This window comes from Thalassophryne amazonica, chromosome 16 (genome assembly GCF_902500255.1).
Source record: "Thalassophryne amazonica chromosome 16, fThaAma1.1, whole genome shotgun sequence".
Classification (NCBI taxonomy): domain Eukaryota; kingdom Metazoa; phylum Chordata; class Actinopteri; order Batrachoidiformes; family Batrachoididae; genus Thalassophryne; species Thalassophryne amazonica.
In genome coordinates, this window is record NC_047118.1 from 1,730,147 (window position 1) to 1,756,659 (window position 26,513).

General features: G+C 42.8%; 1 protein-coding gene across 1 annotated transcript in view; it reads left to right on the forward strand.

Moving 5' to 3' along the window:
• Positions 1-26,167, forward strand: part of lrrc4ba (leucine rich repeat containing 4Ba) — a 38,410-nt gene extending 12,243 nt beyond the window's left edge. The window contains exon 2 of the mRNA XM_034189951.1: positions 23,122-26,167. Coding sequence (XP_034045842.1) covers positions 23,122-25,086 — 1,965 coding nt within the window. The 3' untranslated portion in view covers positions 25,087-26,167. The remainder of the gene's footprint in view (positions 1-23,121) is intronic.
• Positions 26,168-26,513: the final 346 nt, after the last annotated feature.

The following is a 26,513-nucleotide window of genomic DNA, read 5'->3' on the forward strand; positions in this document are numbered from 1 at the left end:
AAAGTAAAAAAGTCTTGAAAAAGACTGTTATTTCAAGTCCAAAGCAGCAGGTAGCAGTCTCTGTGTAAACAGTCCCAACAGAGAGCCAAAATTCTGATGCAATCTCACTCCCAGTTGCTTCACAGTTGCTTGCAGTGCTGCTCACGCATATATATATATATATATATATATATATATATGTACTGAATAAAAATATGAAATATAAAAGCAACACTTTTGTTTTTGCTCCCTTTTTTCATGAGCTGAACTCAAAGATCTAAAATAATATTGTTCAGAGATCTGTCTAAATCTGTGTTAGTGAGCACTTCTCCTTTGCTGAGAGAATCCATCCCACCTCACAGGTGTGGCAGATCAAGATGCTGATTAGACAGCATGATTATTGCACAGGTGTGCCTTAGGCTGGCCACAATAAAAGGCCACTCTGACATGTTCAGTTTTATCACACAACACAATCCTACAGATGTCACAAGTTTTGAGGGAGCGTGCAGTTGGCATGCTGACTGCAGGAATGTCCACCTTAGCTGTTGACAATTCAAACCAAACCATTTTTTCATAAACTGTCTGAAACCATCTCAGGGAAGCTCATCTGCATGCTTGTCGAGACCCCAATGAGGACGGTGAGCATGCAGATGAGATTTCCTGAGACGGTTACTGTCAGTTTGTGTAGAAATTCTTTGGTTCTGCAAACCGATTGTTGCAGCAGCTGTCCAGGTGGCTGGTCTCAGATGATCTTGGAGGTGAACATCCTGGATGTGGAGGTCCTGGGCTGGTGTGGTAATGTGGTAACGTGGTCTGCGGTTGTGAGGCTGGTTGGATGTACTGCAAAATTCTCTAAAACACCTTTGGAGATGGCTTATGGTAGAGAAATGAACATTCAATTCAACAGCTCTGGTGGACATTCCAGCAGTCAGCATGACAACTGCACGCTCCCTCAAAACCTGTGACATCTGTGGCATTGTGCTGCACCGAATTGACTCAGTTTCAGAACCAGCTTCAAGTGGTTATTCAAGGAAGTGCATGTTTTGGTGCTACTGTGTTGGCTTCATTTTTCAGCACTGGAGGTTGGTGGTTGTGTAAAACATAAAGGAACAGAGGATTAAAAGTAGTGAGGGAAGATGGTTAAGAAACTGTGCTATTGTTGGATGTTCAGTCAACATTTTGGCAAAATATAGGTCTTCATGAATACAGTACAGATTGTTTTTCATAGCTGTAGTTCAATTAGGGCAAACAAATCCGACCTTGCGCCTCCCTACAAGGCTGGAAATAGACGATGCTGATGAAGCAAAACTGCGTGAGGTTGTACTGTTGTTGGATTTATACATGTGTGTGATATTTTGATGGCTGATATACTGTGATCATGTTGAGAAGTAGTATTTTCCTGGATGTTATTCAGGTTCTATCCACAGGCTGCTAACAGGCTTTTGGTTATTTCCTTGAGGGTTTTACCCCCCGGCCCTGAGACAGATCACTGCACTCACTGCTCACCAGGTGGTAGTTCCTGTTCAGGCCGCTGTGCCGGCTGTTTGTCTCTGTTTTCCACTCAGAAAACGACAAGAAGGCCAGCTGGGGAAGAAGATACAGGGCTTTGGGCACACAGAACTGTAGTTATATCCAGGTAACTACTATCTATATGTCGTACGTACAGACGTTTTTTTGTCTGTCAGAGAAAGTATGTTCTCCCAGCTGGACTCATTAAAACCAAGGTACATAGACACCAGTTCAGTCAGCACAGTGTTGAGTAGAGCAGGTAGCTCAGTGGATATGCAGACCTGGTTTGGAATCACGTTCATGCTGCCTGTCTGCGTCCTTGGACAAGACACTTTGGTATTTGTGATGGAGACCCTCCTGTCCTGTGCACCAACAGTATTTCCTATATATTCGCTTTGTGAATTGTTCTGTAATTTATGTCTGTATCATGGCCCAAGCAGAGGGTCACCTCTTTGAGTCTGGTCTGCTTGAGGTTTCTTCTTCAGAGGTAGTTTTTTCCTACCACTGCTGCTCTGGGGGTTACTTAAGGTTAGACCTTACTTGTGTGAAGCACCTTGAGGCAACTCTGTTGTGATTTGGCGCTATATAAATGAAAATAAATTGAAAAAACTTAATCTACATTGTCTCAGTCCACTCAACTGTAAATGGGTGCTACCCTCAGCTGTGGAAGTAACCTGTGCCAGACTGGCATCCTGTCCAGTTAGAGTGGTGGAACCTGGAATCCGGAGATATGCAGTGGCACCAGCAGGTCTCAGGGTCTATATACAACTTCCTATTTCACCCAGTGCTGGGGTCTATCAGTGCACTGAAAAAAGGAGAAAGGGGATCGTTCAATGTACAAATATGTAGTTTGTATATATGACACAACTCATTTATGTTCCTGCTCTGAACGCATGTCAGTGTTGTAGAATTCTTGTAATCTAGACGGATGTAAAATCAACAAGTCTCAGTCATGTTAAGAAAGAAAGAAGCAGTTATGTTTTGTCTGGAAACCCCTGCGACCACACCCCATGGGAAGCAGTTAGCCATGTGATGTTTGCTTCCTGACCAACACCGCAGTCCAGTTGGTGGCGGCAATGCTCCATATAAGGTGGTTGCCAACCGCCATTAAACACAAAGAAGAAGAAGTTAGCCATGTTTTCATTGTTGGACGAAGAATTGTTATTTTGGTTCATTTTGTAGCAGTTATGGATGTTTACTATGTACTCTTGATAACCTGGTCAACAAGTGTTGCCCTGGTGAACAAAAAGGGTCCGTTCTAACAAGTTTGATGTGTTAAAACTGGATTTATAGTCCAGTGTTAAAGTTGTCTTATTTTTTGACAAAATACAGCTGTTGTAAAAGAAATGTTTTTCTTCATGCCTCATGTTTTTGAAAATTTTATGGTAGTAAATGCTGTAGTTGAGCGATTAGGCTGGATTAATTCATTTTGATAACAAAAATCAACATACAGAATTTGCAGAGTATGCAGAAGCTTTGTGAGACCTACTTGAACAGATTAGGTTGATAACATAAAAAAAAACACTGTGTATACTTTATATAAAAATGTTGCTTTAACAGATGATGACTAAATACACTAAACATAAAAAATCATGTTGGTTTAACATAGGGTAGTTTCATATACACAGCATAAAAGAAAAGCTTTAAATCAACATAAAAGTCATGTTATTTGAGCAAATAAGAACTGAGTATATTGAGCATGACTAAATCATTTTTAGTAAACATAACTTTAATATGTGCAACTGATGTACATATTTTTCATGTAAATAGAACTTTTTTTTTTCAGTGTGCCCTGAATGTGCCCATTGTGAGCAATTAGGAAAATTTTTAACATCACATTTTAAAAAATTGTGCAAAATCAACAAAATGTGGATAAGGCCCTTCAGCTTCTCCCTTGTCTCAGTCAGGGTTAGGGGTGCTGAAAAGGGGAGAATACAGAGGACACCCAGAATACCAGGGGCTCAGAGAGGGCTCTAATACAATTATAATGTTGACAAAATAATATGGGGGGGGGCAGGAAGATTTTTTTTCATGGGGCCCAAAATCCCTGGTGGTGCTCCTGGTTGGGGTCATCATTGTGGATCCAAGTTGAATCTGAATGTTGTTTTGGCACAAGTTTTACATCAGATGCCCTTTCAGACGCAACTCCACATGACATGGACAATGGGCAGGGGTGGCACTGATCCGGGAACTTTCTGCACTTAAAACAAGTGCCCTTAACTGCTTGGCCACCTCCCCTAGCAAGAAAACATAAATAACTGGTTGTGCTTTGTGCAGATAGGAGATAATATTTGTTCAAAGTCAGGGTACGTGAGTGGAATGAGTACAAAGCGGAGTGGAGAAGATGGATTTTGGCCGGATCCACACAGTGTGAATAATCGGATTTGACTGATGCAGATCAGGGTGCTCTTGTGTAAAAGTGGGTGAATGTGGACGAGCTGGTACATTTTGCAGTAATCTGGACCCACCGTTCTCTGAGCAGGAATCTCCTTCTTATCCTCCACAAAGCATGTCGTGCTCTTCACCAGACGTTTTAGGAGGTTAACAGAGACGTTTTAGCTTTTTGGAAAAGTGTGGGAAAAGAAGTAGCTCTTTGTGTTGAACAAACACCAGCATGTAATAGGAATCATACGCCCTCGAGTGTATTTGGCAATAGTTGGTTACACTTGTATGTCTGTGGATGTAAAATAGTAGGTCATACAAATTTTGCCGACTATATTAAAAAAAATCAGGCCAGATTTCCTCACCTTTGGAATCATGATGGAATTGGAGCAAAAAACTTGGCAATGGGAGACTGGCCTAATTCTCTCTGAAGACCACTGAGAGCAGTGTAAGCTCTGTTAACATCTTCACATAGGCTGTAAACTAAATGCTAGTGGGCAGGAGGACTAGCAGGTGAACATCCTTCATAACAGATCAGCTGCTGGTCTGACCATCACTGGAACAAAACCTGCTGCTGGTTCTCTCCCTTATTCTGATGAAGCGTTGGGACAAACAGGGTTCTGTCAGTGCTCACATAGCCACGCAAGAGGAATGAGTGGACAGTGCCAACAAAAAGGCATCTTAATGGAATGACAGCCCAGGTCGGTCTGAAGTGAAGGTCCGTAGGTCATATCCCATTCAAAATGATCTGACTGAGTGTCACTCTGTGGTCCAACCCACATCCTGCAGTTTCTCAATTAATCAAACTCCCTGCAAGCACCATTTCAATAACAGGTGAGTCCAAGTTGTAAAATGGTAAACACCTGCACAGAAAAACAAATGAGGATGATGACTTTGGTTTTTAGCACTGTAGCCTCACAGGGAGAAGGTTCTGTGTTCAAATCCACCCTGGTTCTTTCTGTGTGCTTTGTATGTCTTCCCTGTGTTTATGTGGGTTCCCTCCGGGTGCTTCGGCTTCCTCCCACTACTGAAGAGACAAAGACAAAAGTGAAGTGTGAAAACAACAAAGAAACATCCAAATATTAACCTATCCACTGAAATCAACAAAAAAGCCAGAGAGTACATGAGCCTGCATGGACCCAAAATGAGTACCTCATCAGTGTCCATGGTGGCTGTGCCCCCAAGCAGGACTTTGCGCTACCACCTAAATCTTGGCGCTACCATCTGAACCAGGCTCCCTTTAGGCAAGCAATGTAGCATGTGGAATATTTTTGTGGGATTTTACGCCACTTATTGCAAAGCACAGACTATAAAATCACTAACAGCATGTTGTTATGTGTCGACGCGGGTTGAGGAGCGGACCTGCGTCTGACGGAACCCAGCGCTAAAACAACCAGAAAGCGGTTCCAATAACAAAACAATTTATTTTCCCCCTGTGGTGCATAACAAAGTGTACAAACAAAAACTACGTCGGTCTGGCGGAGTGAAGGATGGCACGCTCTCCAGCGCCCAAAAGGATTGAAGCCCGGCGCTTCTGGACCCACGTTCACCACCAAACACCCCCCAGGTGGACACGACTCTGCGAAGCATAGAAAAGGTGAGTTAAGTCAGCAGCTACAACTAATATCCTTCAAAAGGCACACACTATCAGCAACACATTCAGGTCTGAATTTAAGCTTTATGTAAATGAGCAGCTTCTCACAACAGGTGGAGGATCATCAGTCCGCATGCCACGGCAGTGAGAAGCGAGCTGCACAACTCTCATCAAAGTTCAAATATACTGCGTAACAAAATACCAACAAACTCACAAACGAACATCACAAGGTCGAGTTCCCGGCAATTCTGCTTGAATCACACATGACTTAAATGCAGAATGCCATCTCATTATCTGCTTCAGCTGAAAGTCTTTAAGGTTGCACGTGAGCACCATCCACAGGTGCTGCACATCATGTTGATGAGGGTGACGGACTCTTCTGCCAGCACCTTCTCCACAGACAATAAATCAGTTTGCATACCACCTGGAGAGCAAAGAAAAGAAAAGAACACCAAAATGTCCAGCCACACCCCCCCAACACACAACAGTACCCCCCCTTTAATGGGAAGCCTCCTGGCGACCGAACAAACCAGGTCCGAGAACAGCACCTCCCTCCGGGGTCCTCGTCAGGAAGCAGACAGCATAACGCTCCCAAGGTCCACCACAGACAGCAGGACAGGGCACCGCAGCTGGAAGGCCGGCTGGCATCAACAAAAACCCCAAAACAGTCCCTAGTACAACCCAACATACAAGAAAAACATAAAACCCACCCAAAACCTCCCCAGGGGACCGTCCCATCCAACCCCGGGAAGAAAAGAAAAACTCCCAAATGCAAAAACCCAACACAGCCCCACAAACACAATACAAACATAAATGCATGAAAGAAAAATAACAAACAACCCCCCCAGAACGACTTGCAGAGCCCAGCACCCCCCCAGAAGGCCTTTACCGCCGGTTCCAGGAGGAATAGCCAAAGCCGGAATCCCACAGAGGTCCCCAGGTACACATGGAGCAAACGGCGCCCCCCAGAGGACCGTACCATCAAACCCCAGGAGGCACCCTCCCCACAACCCAGGAACCCCAGACCCGGCCACACTTGGCTAGTCGGCCCCACAAGCCAATTCCCCCCCAGAGGACCGTCCCATCAACCCTGGAGGTGGAACCTGGAAGGAAACAAAAAAAAAACAAAAGTCCAACCCCCGGAGGACTACATTAAACAACCCCGGGGGCAAATAAAACAACCGATAAACCCTGTTACCTTCCCCAGCACCCCGAAAGACCCCAGATCCCTCCCAGAGCCTTTCGGCAGCTCATTTTGGCGAACGGCACAAAACACCAAGGGAACAGGAAAAACTAACCCGGCCCCAACCCCAAGGCGCAGCGGAAAACCGGAAATACATCCGGTGCCCCAACTCGACCATACCCCAGCCTATCGGGAGGGGTGGAACTACCGAAATGGCGAACGGCAACAGATCGGCCCACCCCTCCGACTGAGGTATGTTCCCGCTGCACCACACCCCGGCAACACCAATGACGAACGGTACAAAGGCCCACCGAGGCTGGAGTGGAACCGGGCCCTAACCAAACCAAAAAAAACACCCCTAACAACCCCCCCCCCCCCCCAGGTGCAGAGGTCTTCTGAGAACGCTCAGCGTGACCAACCTGCACCACCCCACAACCCACAAGACGAATGGTCTTGGGGCGAGTGAGGTTGGGGTTAGGGAAGTAGGGAAATAAAAAACAACAAAACAAAACGACCCCAGACCCAAACAGAAAATACCTAAATACAAATAATAAAAACCAACGATTAACTGAGTCCAGGACGGGCTTCGAACCGCCTGTCGTTCACTCCACCAGATACGCCCCTGAATCCCCAAACAATTTATAACCCCTTTCAGAAAAAAAAAAAAACATTAGCCCAAACAAATTTTTTTATTTTTTTATTTTTTGGGTATTATTTCGCCTGTCCCAGAACACCTGGAGAGACGTCACCACTATTTTTCTTGACGCTTCTATAACGGGGCAATATAGCAGCTTCAGCTTGTCCGAGCTGCATGGGCTCATCTGCAAGAGGAGCCAGAGGTCCCGTCGGAGGAGTCTCAGTGGGGCAAAGAAGAGGCAGCCCAGATCTGTGTCGGGGAAAGCCCCGAGACAAAAAAAACCCGTTCTGATGGCCGCCCTCTCTCGCGTCCACGCTCCTTCATCCGATCATCTAGACGAATCACCAACGATATTAGCTCATCTAAATCATTTGGCTCGTCACGGACTACTAGCTCGTCCCTTAATGGATCATTTAAACCAACCACAAACACTCCACTTAATGCTGCGGCATTCCAACCGGACTGAGCAGGAAAAATTCGGAAATCCACAGAATAATCCGCCGCACTCCGCCTCCCCTGCCTGTGATTCAGCAACCGCTGGGTGACGGTATGAGCAAAAACCAGAGAACATTGCATCAAAAACGGAGCACAAGCTTCAACGTTTCCCGCATAAGGCTCCGGACGACAAATAATCAATTCGGAAGCCGAATCTCTGGGTGACGGAGTTATCTGCACCGGTATCGATGGTGCCGCAGCTGGAGCAGCAGGAAGCGGAACGGCTTGCGCTGCAAGCTCCGTAACGCGGACATCTGTTTGTTTAATTTGGTTTGTGAGATGCTGTAATTGCTCCCATATTTCCTCCAAGTGTTCTTGAACTCTTTCGGCGAATGGAACCGCCTCTGCCGCTGGGTCCATTATGGAATGGCCGGGAACTACTGTTATGTGTCGACGCGGGTTGAGGAGCGGACCTGCATCTGACGGAACGCAGCGCTAAAACAACCAGAAAGCGGTTCCAATAACAAAACAATTTATTTTCCCCCTGTGGTGCATAACAAAGTGTACAAACAAAAACTGCGTCGGTCTGGCGGAGTGAAGGACGGCACGCTCTCCAGCGCCCAAAAGGATCGAAGCCCGGCGCTTCTGGACCCACGTTCACCGCCAAACACCCCCCAGGTGGACACGACAAACCGACTCTGCGAAGGATAGAAAAGGTGAGGTAAGTCAGCAGCTACAACTAATATCCTTCAAAAGGCACACACTATCAGCAACACATTCAGGTCCGAATTCAAGCTTTATGTAAATGAGCAGCTTCTCACAACAGGTGGAGGATCATCAGTCTGCATGCCACGGCAGTGAGAACCGAGCTGCACAACTCTCATCAAAGTTCAAATATACTGCGTAACAAAATACCAAATTACTGTTAACAATTATTCAGACAATCAAATCACCTCTGATGTGTGCTGACAGCATGTGTCCCTCACCCGTCTTCCTTCACAGGCACGATGTGTCAAACCCAGGCGCGGTCCTCAGCGTCTCACAAACGAACATCACAAGGTCGAGTTCCCGGGAATTCTGCTTGAATCACACATGACTTAAATGCAGAACGCCATCTCATTATCTGCTTCAGCTGAAAGTCTTTAAGGTTGCACGTGAGCACCATCCACAGGTGCTGCACATCATGTTGATGAGGGTGACGGACTCTTCTGCCAGCACCTTCTCCACAGACAATAAATCAGTTTGCATACCACCTTGAGAGCAAAGAAAAGAAAAGAACACCAAAATGTCCAGCCACACCCCCCCAACACACAACACATGTGTTGCTACACGGTGAAAGAGAACAAAAATGTCCTCCTAAACTTAAACAGCACCAAGCTCAGCTGTCCCAGCAAACAGCATGAACATGTATTACCGTTAGCAACAAGGTGAGATCAGTAAATACCTGATCGCTAACGGTGTCCTTGCTATATCAGGTGGAAGGTGGTGCAGTCGTCTGGTTATCCCAACTCCCCTCAGCCCTATGCCAACAAACAACAAAAGGAAGATGAAGGACCAAGCACGTTTTGGATAGTAATAACAGTGATGGTGAGACCTAGGTCACTCAGTCCTTCATTTATAGCCATTAGCCTAGAACGAGCTACAGAGAGCACAGTAGTGTGCAGTCATCATTCTATTCCTGGAAGTAGAGCTGGTCCACCACATGGTATGGGTTATGCAATAGGGTTATGTGCAATCTGGATATGTGTATTAGGGATATGTGCAATATGCATGAGCTGTCTGTGCAAGACTGTTGTCCAAAAGGGGTGTGTGCAATATTGGCGTGTATTAAGTTATGTGCAATATTCATGAGTTATGTAATTATGCCATGGCAGTTTTATTTGTGCAGCTCTTGGATTCCAAGACAAATTTCCCGGAAGCGACAATAAAGTGTATCGTATTGTATCGTAAGACCGGCAGGGGTCCAGAATCAAAAAGCCTGGTGTGGCCATGATAGAAACAGAAGAGAAGCAGTTGCATCCTTTCTGTCTTCCACTGTTTCATCATCAGAACATAAGGATATAAGATCTGAGGTGACATCATTGGTCTCCTCCACTAACCCTCAGAGGTAATAGAAGATACTTGTAACAAGAAACCACAGACTTGAGGAGTTATTGCACAGAACTAATGCACAGCCACGAGTGTCCAATTAAGAAGCAGAGCTTTTAGGTGAAGCAGCATGTGAATGGAGATCACTGCTGTTGCTGTCAGACTCTGAGCATCAGTCTGACCTGCAGAACTGAGGGACTGATCAGATCAGTCAGGTCTCACATGTCTGCCTGCTGATATATCGAGGGAATAAGATCATAGAAACACCCACGCCACACCAGGGCACAGCTGGGTTAAATATTTAACAGCTAAGTCGTGGTGTCAGCCATAGCACTTGCAGATGTTATTGAAGAAAGCTCAGCTACTGTCCAACAGGAAGTACAATGCGTCGGCCTGTTAGCCTCTCTGTTTGTTCTCTGGCTGGAGAACGCCGCTATCACTGTCACACTTTGAGCATCAGTTATTGGTCAGGTGACAAACTGATTAACTGATTCCACCTGCTCAAAGTGATGTTAATCAGTGAAATCACCTAGTGGAGCGTGTGGCTGCAAAGAAAACCTGCACCCTCTCTGCCCTTTCTGGAATCAGACACCTCTGACACAGAGGGACAGGAGTGCTAGAACAAATTCCACCAGCCTGATGTAGGGATGAAAGTTTGAGAGATGCTGCTATGTTGCGGCACTGGCCACTCTGCCTTACCTTCACCACAAAATCCTTTAGTAGAGGGACAAGCCAGAGAGACGTGAAGCATTGTATTACTTGAGGCCAAAAAAGCAGAAGCACTTCGCTTATACTTTCTCTTATTCATCTCTATAAAAACCAAACGGCCACCCTGGGCTGCTTTGACATTATTAAAATGCCTCATGTGGGGAATCTGAGAAACAGAGGCAGAGAAAGGACAGTATCAGTGATGCATTCTCTCAGGCTGTCCCTCTCTGGGCCTAACGCATGCTGCTCTGGACACAAATGTGATTCCCTACTTGTCACTACCTCTACCAGCAATGCCGTCTCAAGCACTTTTGTGGAAGAACTGACCAGGAGTAGAGATGATGGGAAAATAGTTTCTGCACATCATCTCACTCTTGCCCACATCACTTCAGTTCGAGGGCAGAAAGACAGGTCAGAGTGGATCTTATCGGTTACCAGCTCAGCATGACACATCAAAGAAGGACGGATGTTGTCCTGTAGTGAGATCAGAATTCCAGTGCAACACCTTTTATCAATACTGGACAAATATTTTAGACAGACAGGCTTGTGTAGTAGACCAGGACTTTGCACCTCCTGGTATCATGGAGGAGCACCCTGGACAGATGAGGATGAGCTTCAGCCAGACAGCTGCTCACTGCGCCATTGTTGTAGCATTTTATTTTTAGGAGTGCCAGTGAAGCAAACCATGTTATTATCGAGGGGAAACATTCGAGAGGCGCCCGAATAATGTCTGTCAAACATGGTTGCAGCAAGTCTGACTGTATCCTCCGTGGACGGGGCCCTTCTCACCTTGCCAGCATTCAACATGGCAGTAGAGCATGGTAACGAGAACCTGGCCCTCAGGAGAACTTGGCCTGGCTTAACAACTTAGTCCAGTCTAGGGTTAGGGGTACAGGTCGGGGTAGACTTGGCCCTGGCCCCACTTTACACCTGCAGCTGGGTTTGCATTGGGCTGACTTCTCCTGTATCTGTAGAGCATGAAATACATTGACGGTGGTATATTATGGCCTGGAGATCTCCAAATGCACTGACCATAACAGAGAAATGGCTTCACCCGTGGTCAGGCACTGAGGACTCTCTCAGGATCTGACAGTGGAGGAGAAACATCGTGATGTGAGGCAGTGGTGTGTCGTTCTCAAATACACACACCACAGTGTCAATGTCAGGCTGGAGCAGATGTTCCAGGGAGTGTTGGTGAAAAATACTGACTTTCGTTTGTCCCACAGGACAGAAAAATCACTATCACAGGTACCTGATTGAAATTTGTGACATGCACCAAGAGTTCTTCTTGGTGTTCTTTAATGGGGCCTCACAGGAGAAGCAGATTTTTTTTTGGTCACTGATGTGGTGACACCAAAAGGTAAAAACTGTTCACCGTATACAGGTGATACTGAAGTCAGAAAACAATTAGTCATCAGAGTATCTGAGAGAAAAAGAGAGATGAACAATGAGTGCAGCTGCTTGAAACGATCTGTCTCAGGTGAAAGGGTGGAGCCCGGTCCTGACTGTACTGACTCGAACCAGAGGAGCAGACTTCAGCTCCCATCACCCTGCATCAGTGGATCATCTGGAAAACAGGAAAGCAGCATATATTGCTTTTGTAGACTCGCCCCCAATCTGTGTGACCTCCACCATGGGAGCAGATTTCACTGCCTGCACTAAATTCACTGTGGCCCTTTTCTTTTCCACAGCATGAAAATAAAAGAAAAAGATGAACAGTTCTCAGAAAAGAATGAAGCCATAAGATCTGACACCCTTTGAAGAGCCATTTTTAAGGTGAAATTTTACATCTTATTTTGAAGAAAACCATCAATGCAACAGACAAAAGTTGCGCTATGCAGCTTCTCCCACAAAAGCTTGCAACTCATGTTAATGTTTGAGGTTCATAGTCATGTTTTAAAAGTTTTGAAACCCCTCAGAAAACTAGCATGCGGTGCCATCTCTTGAGCACTGCAACAGATAATCAATGACTCAGTGATTAATCAAATGTGAAACTAGTCACAAACATTTTTCATAATCTATTAATTGTTTTGAGTCATTAAAGAAATAAAAGTAAAAAATCTCTGATTTCAGCTTCTTAAATGTGACTGTTTCCTGGTTTTGTTACTAATTTCTTTGTCCCTCTTTACAATAAACAGATTATCTTTGGGTTGTGGACAAAAAAAGACATTTAAACATCATCTTGGGATTTGGGTGACAGCGATCAACATTTTTTTTCACCATTTTATGACATCTTATAGCCCAAACAACAAATTGGTTAATCAAGGAAATAATCGAAAGATTAATTGAATACAAAAATAATAGTTATTGCATCCCATACTACTTTTCTCCTCGAGTATAATTAAAATACATATTTGTGGATCATCAGCCCTGTTATCAACATATTTTATGGCTTGAGGTCCGGACGGGACCGTACCAGTTCAGGCTATGAACCCAAATGCTGGGAGCAAGGAAGAGTGGGTAGTGAAGGAAAATATATTAATTTACAATGAAGAAAATAATCATGTTGCGCTGGGGGTGCCTTCAGAATGGAGAGTCAGCCCACTCGTGGCAGTGGAAAATAGGGAGCTGCAGGTTTCTAAGCCAGTCTTGTAAATGAACTGAGAACTTGAGAGGGTCAGAGCCAGGAACCAGGTGGGACACGCAGAGCTGAGACCAGGAACTAGGAGAACAGAGGAAGAAGATGGTGAGTGATTGCACTCATAACACATAATGCCTTTAACAGTTCACATGACGCTTAAAACATAAGGGTTCACAGTTCTGGAAATAATGTTCTCCATTTAGGAAATAAGGTTTACTGTTCAAGAATCGTTCACAGTTCATGAATTATCCTCTGAGGTCAGAGGTCAAGTGCTGCGGCTCTGTAACACAGTTCCAATTAAGCGGGACTTGATGACTTAGAAAATTCTTAGCAGTTCAATGTAAGAGTTCATACAGTTCTTGGGAGTAGTTCTTGCAACAGTTCTTAGACATGCACAATCACAGGCAGGAATGAGTGAGAACAGAATCCCACTGAGACATGAAGAAACTTAACTGGAGCGGAGCAGAGCCGCGTGCACTGAGCTGAGAGCCGTAGAGTTCCAAAGTGACATTGCTGTGCAGATAGCCAGGAGCCAGGAACTAGTGCTGCATGGGAGCCGCGCAGGATAGTGTCTGGAACACCAGGAAAGACATTTTGCTCTAATACGGGAATTAGAGAGCTGGCCAGGTTACCTTGAGTTTAGCTGTGGGAAGCGCCCTCGTCTTAGAGCATGGGAGCAGCAGGAATATGAGGTCAAGGTCAGGAGTCTCAGGCTTCATGGAGCATAGCCAGGGCTGGAAGTCCTGGTATTATCTGGAAGGATCTGGAAACTGTGGAAGTACCTGGAAGTATTTGGCAACAGGTGAACTGAAAGTCTGATTTTAAATAGCCTGCTGCTCATCAGCCGCTCATACACAGCAGGTGTGCGGCCATGATGAGTGGTGAGGCGCAGCAGGTGTGAATCGGCTCTAAGTGCGCCATCTGGGAGAAAAACTCACAAACTACAACTAGGATAAAACAGGATTATGAGGCAGACCATGACAATATCAAAAATATCAACATATGCTTTCAGTCTCTGGGTTTATAACAGGATTAATGAAAAATCATATTGGCGACCATGTGGTAATGAAACCACATGGTATGCACTCATGAGGGGCTTAATAATAATAATAATAATAATAATAATAATAATACTAATAATAATAATAAATGTTTTTATACATGTATGTTAATTTTTTTTTTAAATGGAGAGAAATGCAAGTTACAACGGGAACTTAAACAATTAGGAAAATTTACAGATTTCCAGCAACAAAATGAATGAATGAATGTCCAAATTCTTGAATATTTTTACGCTGATAGTTACATAAGCAGCCAAGTGCATGTCAGCCCCTAAAAAATTATAGTTTTGGACTTATGAGATCTTTTTGCAGCTGAACTCTTCATATGTAGGTTTTCAAACACACAATTTTTCAAACCCTGATTTTCTGGGAGCAGGCTGACACAGTGAGCATGTCCCTTTCTGTCAGACATTACTTGACTCAAAGAAAATTCATGAGAAGAAAAGGCCGCTTGTCTTTTTACCACCAGTTTCATAAAAGTCAGTTGATGTCACTTCCTAGAAATGATGATGTGATTTTAAGGACAGTTCATTTTCTCTAAAGGATGTTTTCATTAAAGGTAGCAGCAGGGTCGACAACAATGTCTGGACCCAACTATTTTTTTTCAACATTGATATTTGACACTTCATGTAAGTTTATGTTTTATATATTATTATATTATTTACCCAGAAGGTAAAATTGACTCATCAACTAATAACTTCTGAGTAAATAATTCAACGTTTACCAAATCTGTTTCAATGTTCATTGGTGGTACTCATGAAAGGGAAATACTTGATCTGGTTCATGGTTCAAAAAGTAAGAAATCGACTGATTTTAATAATTTGGATATGGCTTTATTAAAAAAAGTTATTGACTGTATAGTAAAACTGTTCAATTACATTTGCAATATGTCACTAAGTACTGGTAAATTTCCTTCTCAAATGAAAATAGCCAAAGTAATTCCTCTGTTTAAAACTGGTGACAAACACACATTTTCTAATTATAGACCTATATCACTCCTGCCACAATTTTCCAAAATTTTGGAAAAAATATTTGCTAAAAGATTAAATGATTATTTACTGAAGCATAACATCATTTGTGAAGAACAATATGGATTCAGAAGGTCTCGAACTACATCACAGGCTTTGATGGACTTTGTGGAAAGTATAGCAACTGCAGTTGACAATAAATAATATAGAATAGGTGTTTGTTTGTTTGTTTGTTTGTTTGTTTGTTTGTTTTTGATTTACAGAAAGCGTGTGACACAATTAACCATGGAATACTATTAACTAAACTGCAGAAATATGGAATCAGAGGTCTGGCATATGAATGGATAACTAGTTATTTACAAGGCAGATTTCAATATGTTCAATAATACAAATTCTGAACTCAGGGAAGTCACATGTGGGGTGCCACAGGGCTCAGTGCTGGGTCCTTTATTGTCTATAATCTATATAAATGATATAAGTTGGGTGTCGAGTTCACTGAGATGTGTCCTTTTTGCGGATGATACAACTGTGTTCTGTAGCGGTGAAAATCTTGAACAGCTTCTGGACATAGTGGAGAAAGAACTGGAAAAATTTAAGGTTTGGTTTGACGCTAATAAGTTGTCACTCAGCCTTGGGAAAACCAAATGTATTATATTTGGAAATAAACAGGCACCCAAATGTAAAAATTTAACTATAAACAATAAGGAAATTGAGTTAGTAAGAGAGACTAAATTTTTAGGTGTTATAATTGATAATAAACTTAGCTGGAAACCACATATAAATTATGTGAAATCAAAATTGTCAAAAAACTATAGCCATTTTGTATAAACCCAAAGACGTACTGCCACAAGAAGGGTTACTTACTTTATATCATTCTCTGATGGTACCATATATGACATATTGTGCTGAGTCATGGGGAAACACTTACAAATCAAATACCAATCCAATATTCCTTTTGCAAAAACGAGCCATACGAATCATCTGCAATAAACATTATCGTGAACCAACTCATTCTCTGTTTGTGTCTTTAAATTTATTAAAATTCATAGATTTGGTCGATTACATTACAATTCAAACTTTGTTTCGAGCAAAAAAACAAGCCTTACCGAGACATGTCCAGAGTCTGTTCCGATTGAGTGAATCCAGATATAGTTTAAGAGGTTGTGCAGTTTTTATGAAACCACCAGTAAGAACAAATGTAAAGGGTTTTTGTGTGTCTGTGGTTGGGGTGAGGAAATGGAACAAATGTTCAACAGAGGTTAGAATGAGTAGTACCTTAGTAAGATTTAAGAAACTACTCAAAAAGAACATCATGTCTAAGTATCATAAAGAAGCAAATATAATTTGATTTATAGGGAATGTTCAATTTATAAGTGGGATTTATTGTATATTTGAATGTGTGGGTATGTGTATGCGTATGTAGATATATAGATATGGGTAGGTGTATATGTATATATGTATATAAGTGACCGTGTATATGTATGTATATATATGTATATATTTATGTATGTTAAGTATATACGTATGTATATAGGTATATATGGCACAGCCCAAGCAGAGGGTCACCCCCAAGAGCCTGGTCTGCTTGAGGTTTCTTCCTTATAGGGTTAGGGTTATAGGGCGTTTTACCTCACCACAGTTGCCTAGTGCTTGCTCTGGGGGTTGGTTGGTAAGGTTAGTCCTTACTTGCGTAAAGTGCCTTTATTTGACTTTCTTGTGATCTGGTACTTTATAAATATAATTATAAGTGAATAGTATATTGATGTGTTGTCTCTGTGTCGACATGTAGTAGTGAATTTGTATTTATGTAAATATGACTGATTAGAATTGATGGACTTGTACTAGCAGGGGTGGGCGCTAATAAGCTTTGCTTCAGCCCACACCCTTTTGGACTCACTAGTTTTGTTTATGCTTTGTGGAATTGTTCATTTTTTTTCTATTTGAATATTTTGTGTGCCGAATAAAAAAAACTTTGTCTATATATATTTTAGAGATTTGCTGATGGACATTTTGCAGATCCACTCGCTGGCGGACTCCGTTATGCCTGCTTGTCCTGCTAATAACAGGGAATAAAACTCTGTGGGCACAACGGCATTTCCAGGGTCAAAGTAAATGCCAAAACAGTCACATTAAAATACCTTTTTGTTGTTTTATAGGTAGAGAAAATGGAAACTGTGGTCTTAGTGGCAACCAGGCTTCACAAGCCAAATGATCAGCCTGACTTTATATTGTGGTCAGTATGCACATTTAAAGATGCCACCATGGCCCAAAACAGGAGGTTCACTGGACCTCAACAGTACCACTCAGAACATGAAAGTTCAGCACTGAATATACAGTGCTTTTTACAATGTTATGGAATTTGTGCAGACCCACTGACTGACTGACTGACTGACTGACTGACCCATTGACTGACTGACTGGCTGACTGACTGACTGACCCACCCAGTGACTGACTGACTGACCCACTGACTGACTGACTCATTGACTGACTGGCTGGCTGGCTGACTGACTGACCCACTGACTGACTGACTCATTGACTGACTGGCTGGCTGACTGACTCACTCACTGACTGACCCACTGACTGACTCACTGACTCACTGACTGACTGACTCACTGACTGACTGACTGACTCACTGACTGACCCACTGACTGACTCACTGACTGACTGACTCACGGACTGACTGACTGACCCACTGACTGACTGACCCACTGACTGACTCACTGACTCACTGACTGACTGACTCACTGACTGACTGACTGACTGACCCACTGACTGACTGGCTGACTGACTCACTGACTGACCCACTGACTGACTCACTGACTCACTGACTGACTGACTCACTGACTGACTGACTGACCCACTGACTGACTGACTCACTGACTGACTCACTGACTCACTGACTGACTGACTCACTGACTGACTGACTGACCCACTGACTGACTCACTGACTGACTGGCGGACTGACTCACTGACTCAGTGACTCACTGACTGACTGACTCACTGACTGGCTGGCTGACTGACTGACTGACCCACTGACTGACGCATGCATACTGATTTTCCTTCAACAGCAGGGCCTGCAGTGGAATAAAGGAGTGCATCAATCAGTCAGTGAAACTTTTTTGGGAAAAGTTTCAACGTCTAGACTTTTTTCACTGTCACTTTTGTTATAATTCATGCATTAGAGTTTGAGTAATCTTTAAAAAAAAGACTGTCTTCGAAATAAAACATGTTTTATGATTTTTTCTATAAAGAAGAATAAGAAAATAAATAAAAAATATAAGTGGAAAAAACTCAGCTTTGCTTTAGGATGAACTTTTAGAAATGATGCCTCTCATGAAATACATAAAATAAGAATAATAATGGTGGAAAGAGGCACTTAATCCTCCAGTGATCTGAGGGAATATTTTATGACAAAAAAGCAAAAAAAAAAAGAAAAAAGAAAAAGTGAGGCATATTTCCATGCTGCCTTTATGTATGCATTGACAATTTATCTCAAGTCCCTAGACAGCGTTTTGTGGCTTCACCGCTGCAGGGGAAGCTCATTTAACCACAGACCATCGATACAAAGCACACGAATCTCTACATTTACAAATACAGTGGGTTGATTCCACGGCAGCATTTGAAGTAATTGGATCCCTATTCGTGTTGCTGACAGTGCTTTGTTCTTTGGTGGCATTAAATTAATTTCCACCACATTTTATCACCTCTAATGAAAAGCTAAGAGTTCCGTAAACATTGTTAAAAATATCCGCTACATCTCTTATTATGTCAAGCGGCTCCACACGTTGGGCAAAGCAGCCTGACATCGCCCGATCCTCGGAGGAAACAAAAGTGTAAATGGGACAGCAAACTGCATGAGTTGATAATGTGTGAGGATTTCAGAGATGCTGCTCACAACAGGGGGATGACAGCGTGGGATGGTAACTTTGCAGTTTTAGCCTCCACAGTTTTTTGTTGTATCCTGCAGCCCCACTTGAAATTATTAAAAATCTAAAATGTTTTAACACCTGAAGGCATCCTAGATTCTCTGACTTATTTTTTCTTCCACTGAGTACCCCAAGAGGAAAGCTGTGACAAGCTCCGCCTCCTCTTAATATTGGGTTTTGCAAAAAATATAAAGGTTGTATATATATATATATATATATATATATATATATATATATATATATATATATATATATATATATATATATATATATTATTTATTTATTTATTTATTTCTAGACACACACATTCTTTATTTTCTATGGTATAAGGTAGAGTATTTACAAGCTTTGCTGCTGCCTTCACTCTCTTGGCCACACGTCTTCATTGTACGTTGCTATTTTTATGAGTTTTGTTATTATCTGTGTTTTATTCATCTGTGTGCCGAATAAATAACTTCATTCATTCATTCAGATAATCACTTTTATTGCCAGTTTTCTTCAGACAAGTCAGGGGATGGATGCATGAACATTTCCAAGTCACTGAATATGTCTTGAACTTTATTTACATCAGTTATGAAGGAATACAAACAGTATGGGACTCTATGGTAAATCTGTGTGGAGGTGAAGAGTCGGCAGTTCTCAAAAACTGAATGACTGTGCAAGAAGAAGAGTGAGTAAAGCCACCAATACAGCCCAGAAGAAATTATGTACAGTATGTTTTGTATTTTGTACAGTGGTGGACACAGTTCTGCTAATCCACTAACCATCGAAGCTTCCGATAAATTTCTTTCCTATAACTTCAAAACTCCTAACGTTTTTTACATAGTAATGGTGAAAAACATTTAACAACCCTGTTGGCTTCTGTCTGCTGCCTCAGTTTGCAGCAGTGAGGCAGCTGAGCTCAACTCTACCCCAGCAGAAAGGGCCTGGCCACCAGGCTGCCACAAAAAAACAAAACAAAAACAAAAGTCATTACCCCTCAACAACAGACAATGGTCCAGCTGTGAGGCAAACGTCTTGAAAAGGAAAGCAGGTTTAACTTATGGTTTTGATTTTTAGATCAAATTAATCCAGATAGAATAACTACATTGATGTCAACTCTTAAAATGTACAAAGTGAAAATATACCTGTTATATCTGTTAATTTTAAAATAACGCACTAATTCTGAAGATTTGAACATTAATGCACATAGATGCCCAAAGGGATAATGGGTAAACTCAGCCTCTGCTCACACTGATTGGTTGACTAATTCATTCTATGTAAAAACCAACACAAGTTAATGTAACATGTGTGTTGGTGTTTACAAATAAATGGGTTTTGTAAAATATGCCTTTTTTTTTTTCATTTGTAAAAAAACAAAACAAAAAGCATTTGCACAAACCGAAAGTCTGTTTGTTATGATTCAGGTCCACAACCGTGTGATATAGCTGTGATCAAAATGCATAGAACACTGCCATCTACTGGCACCCGGTTATATCACACGGTTGTCGAATCACAATTTACCCATAATCCCTTTGGGCATCTGTGTGTGTTCAAATCTTCAGAATTAGTACATTATTTTAAAATTAACAGATATGTGTTTTCACATTGTACATTTTAAGAGTTCACATTAATGTAGTTATTCTATCTGGATTTATTTGATTTCTAAATCAAAACCATAACTCTATCCTGCTTTCCTTTTCAAGACCTCTGCCTCATGGCTGGGCCACTGTGTGCTATCAAGTTAGATGATGCTTCCCTACAGCAGTGGGCAGGGCACAGAAAGACAGAAATGCTTACTCATTAGCTGTAGCTGTAGCTGTGGCTGTGTTTGTGATTGTCTTTGCTTCTATCAGAAGTGCTGGTGGTGTTTAAACTCAAAATCAGCTTCATAGTAGCTGAGAGTGTACCAGAGACAATGCTGAAAGTTAACAGTTAGCTGTGGCTTCTGATAAGTTTTTTGGTGGTTTATCGGTTTACCATTATAAAAGGTAACTTGTCAGTTAGCTGATTAGCGGTTATTGAAGCAAACGTTTTGGTTAGCTGTGCCCACCACTGATTTTGTATCACTACTTAAATAGCTTCATGATGAAGTGGTATAGGATTTTCTTAAAAAGAAGACCTGAAGGTTTAGCTATAGTTTGCCAGAAGGCAGATCTGACATGCAAGTCTAGATTTGTATTTCTTGATAATTGATGTAAATAAAGTCCAAAACATATTGTTTAATAAAATTGTGGAACTTGGGAGGATGCCTGAGGAGTGGAGACAAAATATGCTCGTTTCTATTTTAAGAACAAGGGCAAGAGTGATGTGCAGAGCTGCAGTAACTACAGAGGCTTAAAGCTGATCAGCCACAACATGAAGTTATGGGAAAGAGTAGTAGGAGCTGGGCTTAGAAAACAGGTGAAGATCTGTGAGTAGCAATATGGTTTCATGCAGAGAAAGAACACTACAGATGCAATGTTTGCTCTGAGAATACTGATGGAGATGTATAGAGAAGGCCAGAAGGAGTTACACTGTGTGCTTGTGGATTTGGAGAAAGCTTATGACAGGGTGCCAAGAGAAGAGTTGTGGTATATGAGAAAGTCTGGAGTGGCAGAGACGTATGTGAGGGTAGTGCAGGATTTGTACAAGGATAGTGTGACAGCGGTGAGTTGCACAGTAGGAATGACAGACTTATTCAAGGTGGAAGTGGAATTACACCAAGGATCAGCTCTGAGTCCTTTCTTGTTTGCAATGGTGATGGGCAGGTTGACTGATGAGATCAGACAGGAGTCCCCATGGACTATGATGTTTGCAGATGACATTTTGATCTGCAGTGGGAGTAGACATCAGGTTTACTCTAGCCTGGAATGGTTGAGATATAATAAAAGTCAGTAGCAACAAGACTGAGTACATGTGTGTGAATGAGAGGGAGCCCAGTGGAATACTGTGGTTACAAGCAGTTGAAGTGGTGAAAGATGAGTTTAAATACTTGGGGTCAACTGTCCAAAGTGATGGAGCGTGTGGTAGAAAGGTGAAGAAGAGCAAACAGGCAGAATGGAGTGGGTGGAGAAAGGTGGCAGGAGTGATTTGTGACTGAAAAATATCTGCAAGAGTGAAGGGGAATGTTTAACAAGATAGTACTGAGACCAGCTATGTTGGATGGTTTAGAGATGCTGGCACTAGCAATAAGACAGGAGACAGAGCCGAAGATACTGCAGTTCTCTTTGGGAGAGGACAGGATTAAGAATGAACATATCAAAAGGCAGCTGAGGTAGGACGGTTTGGAGACAAAGTCAAAGAGGTAACATTGAGATGGTTTGGACATGTGCAGAGGAGGGACTCAGGGTATATAGGGAGAAGGATGCTGAGGATGAAACACCAGGCAGAAGGAGAAGAGGGAGGCCAAAGAGGAGGTTTATGGATGTGCTAAGGGAGGGCATGCAGGTGGTTGGTGTGACAGAGGAAGAAACAGAGGATAGGGTGAGATGGAAACGATCTGCTGTGGCGCCCCCTAATGGGAACAGCTGAAAGAAGTTGAAGAAGATGTCACAGCATTCTATTTCTCACGCAGCCCATCATCTTATCTTTTATATTATTAATTCATTTAGATAAAGTTGTAGAGATTTGCTTTGAGTTTCAGTTTAAGGGAGATCAATTTAGAAATTTTTAGATTGAGAATGGTAATTTACTTTCTGTATTTGACATGGCATAAACAAATTAAAACGTGTGAAATTCCAAAGGGCCCAATACATTTGGAGAGCACTGTTGGTGAAAAGTTGAAAAATGTCATGTCCATTTATTTAATTGGCAAGCAATAAGAATTAAAATGTCCCCCTGGATCGTGTTTTGCTTTTCATTTACATCAAAACATTATACATAATTATTCATCATTCAAGCTACAGCTTTTGCCAGAAAACGTACATTCAAACAAGACTTCATAGCTATGCAACAATTCCTCCTGTAAGAAGGTATACCTCACTTATAAGTGATATTCGTATTGGTTGGTCGTTCTGTCAAATATTCCCAAAATGCAATTTTGTAAAAAAGAAATGATTGATCTTACATTTACTACAGTAACTTCAGTAACCGTACTGTTGTCTGTTCTACAGGTTATCAAGTCCGACACATTCAAGCATTTGAGGCACCTCGAGATCCTCCAGCTTTCCAAGAATCAGATCCGTCAGATTGAAGTAGGGGCATTCAATGGCCTTCCCAACCTCAACACGCTGGAGCTCTTTGACAACCGCCTCACACTGGTGCCATCACATGCCTTTGAGTACCTCAGCAAGCTACGGGAGCTGTGGCTGCGCAACAACCCCATTGAGACTCTACCAGGCTATGCCTTCCACCGTGTGCCATCTCTGCGCCGTCTGGACCTGGGTGAACTCAAGAAGTTGGATTTCATCTCTGAAGCAGCCTTTGTGGGCCTTGTTAACTTAAGATACCTGAATCTGGGAATGTGTGGACTAAAGGACATTCCCAAATTGACAGCTCTGGTGCGTCTAGAAGAGCTAGAGCTATCAGGAAACCGGTTGGAGATTATCCGCCCAGGATCCTTCCAGGGCCTGGTTTCGCTTCGCAAGTTGTGGCTCATGCACTCACAGGTGTCTGTCATTGAGCGCAATGCCTTCGATGACCTGAAAAATCTGGAGGAGCTTAACCTGTCCCATAATTCTTTGCACTCTTTGCCTCATGATCTCTTCACGCCTCTTCACCAGCTGGAGAGGGTGCACCTCAACCATAACCCATGGGTTTGCAACTGTGATGTGCTGTGGCTTAGCTGGTGGTTGAAAGAGACGGTGCCCAGCAACACTACCTGCTGTGCCCGCTGCCATGCTCCACCACTCTTAAAAGGTAAATACATCGGGGAGCTTGACCAGAGCCACTTCACCTGCTATGCCCCTGTCATTGTTGAGCCACCTACAGATCTCAATGTCACAGAAGGCATGGCTGCTGAACTCAAATGTCGTACAGGCACCTCAATGACATCTGTCAACTGGATCACCCCAAATGGTACCCTGATGACCCACGGGTCTTACCGGGTACGGATATCTGTCCTCCATGATGGCACACTCAACTTCACGAATGTCACACTACGAGACACAGGCCAGTACACCTGCATGGTTACGAATGCTGCTGGAAATACCACAGCAACAGCTGTCCTCAATGTCACAGCTGCTGATGCCAGTGTCAACTACACCTACTTTACAACAGTCACAGTAGAAACAGTGGATTCTACAGGTGAGGAAGACTCTGCACTGATTGCCACCAATGAGACCTTCATCCATCTTAACCCTGGTCCCACACCTTCTGGTCACCTGTGGCCTGAAGGTGTTTCTACCACAGCTTCCTCCTTGTCAGCCGGCTGGTCCTCCTCCTCTCCACGCGCCACCCGACCCACCTTCACTGTGCCCATCACTGAGCCAGGCTTTTCAGGCTTGGATGACGTGATGAAGACGACCAAGATCATCATTGGTTGCTTCGTAGCCATTACCTTCATGGCAGCTGTGATGCTGGTTGTGTTTTATAAGCTGAGGAAACAGCACCAACTGCATAAACACCATGGTCCTGCCCGTGCTATTGAGATCATCAATGTGGAGGATGAGCTGGGGGCTGGGACCAGTGGGCGTGGCAGTGGTATCTCAGGAGGCTCCACTGTGACACAGAGTGGAAGCAGCGGGCTTGGAGGAGGCCAGAGCCTCAGGCTGCATCACTCAGAGATAGTCAACCTCCCAAACCTCGCCCGATCAGACCACCTCAACCACTACTACAAAACCCATCACTTCAACAACAACATGATGACCCTTGGCATGGGCACAACATCGGGTATGGGTCTCAACAACAACAACAATCCTTCACCTTGCTCTCAGACACAGAGCATGTCGTTATCCTGTTCCCAAGGTCCAAACTCCACCAGTGGTGGTACACACACAGGTGGAACCCTGCCCACCCCTGTGCCCCTGCCTCAGCTGGGGATCCACAGCTCTCTGAAAGGCCTTATGGGAAAAGGCCAGAATGAGCCCTTGCTCTTTAAGAGTGGCTCCAAGGAAAATGTTCAAGAGACTCAAATCTGAGTAGAAGAGTGGAAGAAAAACATGAGGAGGAGATACTCAATAGAGACCGACTGTTTTGTGGCCTACTGTCCTTCTAGACAGACTCCAGAAAATCTGAGATTTCACATTGTCACTACTTTGCATTGTTAGTCTGGCAGGAGAAACACAGACGGGAAGATTGAGATCAGCAATAGACCTTTTAAAGGCATCTGCCCATACTCTTCAGCCAAAATCCAACACAACGTAAGCAACAAACATGGTTACATGACGACAGTTATCTGTCAAACCTGCTACAGTCTTTGCCAAAGTACAAGATGAAGCCAACTCTGCTCATCAACCTCCACAATCAAAGTGCCAGTATTAAAATCACACACGTACAGTGACCCTCGCTGGATTTATACCGATTGTTTCGTATATCACTCGGCACATTCAAAACCCTATGTATATATTTAGAAGGAGCAATGTTATTGGTGATTTGCCTCTGAATATCAAACAATGGTTTGGATCATCAGAAAGGTTCCAGATTTCCAAGAAGCACTTACATGGAGCAGAGGAAGGCAAACTCAAGCAATTTGGCGCTTCTGTTCAGGACACGGGTATCAGCTGTTTTTGCAGTGAATGAGAAAAATTATCGTTTTAAGAGTGTTTTCACTCTCACTTACTTACTTTTTTCTCTTTCACACCTTACTGGCTGTTGTCTTCTTCAAAAGGGAGAAACAAAGCAAAGAAGGAAAGTCCTGCGACGAAACAGACAACAATAGACATAAAGCGAACCGAGAATACATATTATATTTAACTATATTTTCATTCAAAGAAATAAATTATAAAGAATCTTTATCAAGTTTGTGACTGAGAACTACAACATGTGGAGAATATATATATAAAAAAATGGCTGTTGTAATAGTGACGCTAATATTCTTAGCTTGGAATAAGATGGCTGCTCCTACTGTGCTACACGGAGACACGACGGAGAGAGCGGTGACAGCTGTGCAAACAAACAAAACAAAAAAAAAGTGTGTGAGTGAATTTATTTTGGTCTCAACTATTTTGTAGCTAAATTATGTTTTTTCCCTCTCCTGTCACATTGAAATAAACAGGGTCATTAGAGATGGGAGATTTGTTTTTTGTTTGTTTGTTTGTTTGTTTTGTTACATCTCTGTTGTGAAAAATGTGAAATATGAGTGGTGTTGCTGTAGTATTAATAATAACATTGTAATGGTAATAATGATAACAAGCATTCATTTAATTTGCCTTATAATGACAAAGTCAAATGGTCAACTGCACATACACTTAAACAGCTGCTAGCTTGGTGCTAATGCTGATAAGTTGCTTAATTCCTGCAGTGTTATCATTATTATTATCACAAATATGCTCATTATTATTACTGCTAGCGCACACAAATAGCTGAGCTGTTCTCTCTCATTTGTAAATGGAGTGTTATGACAGAT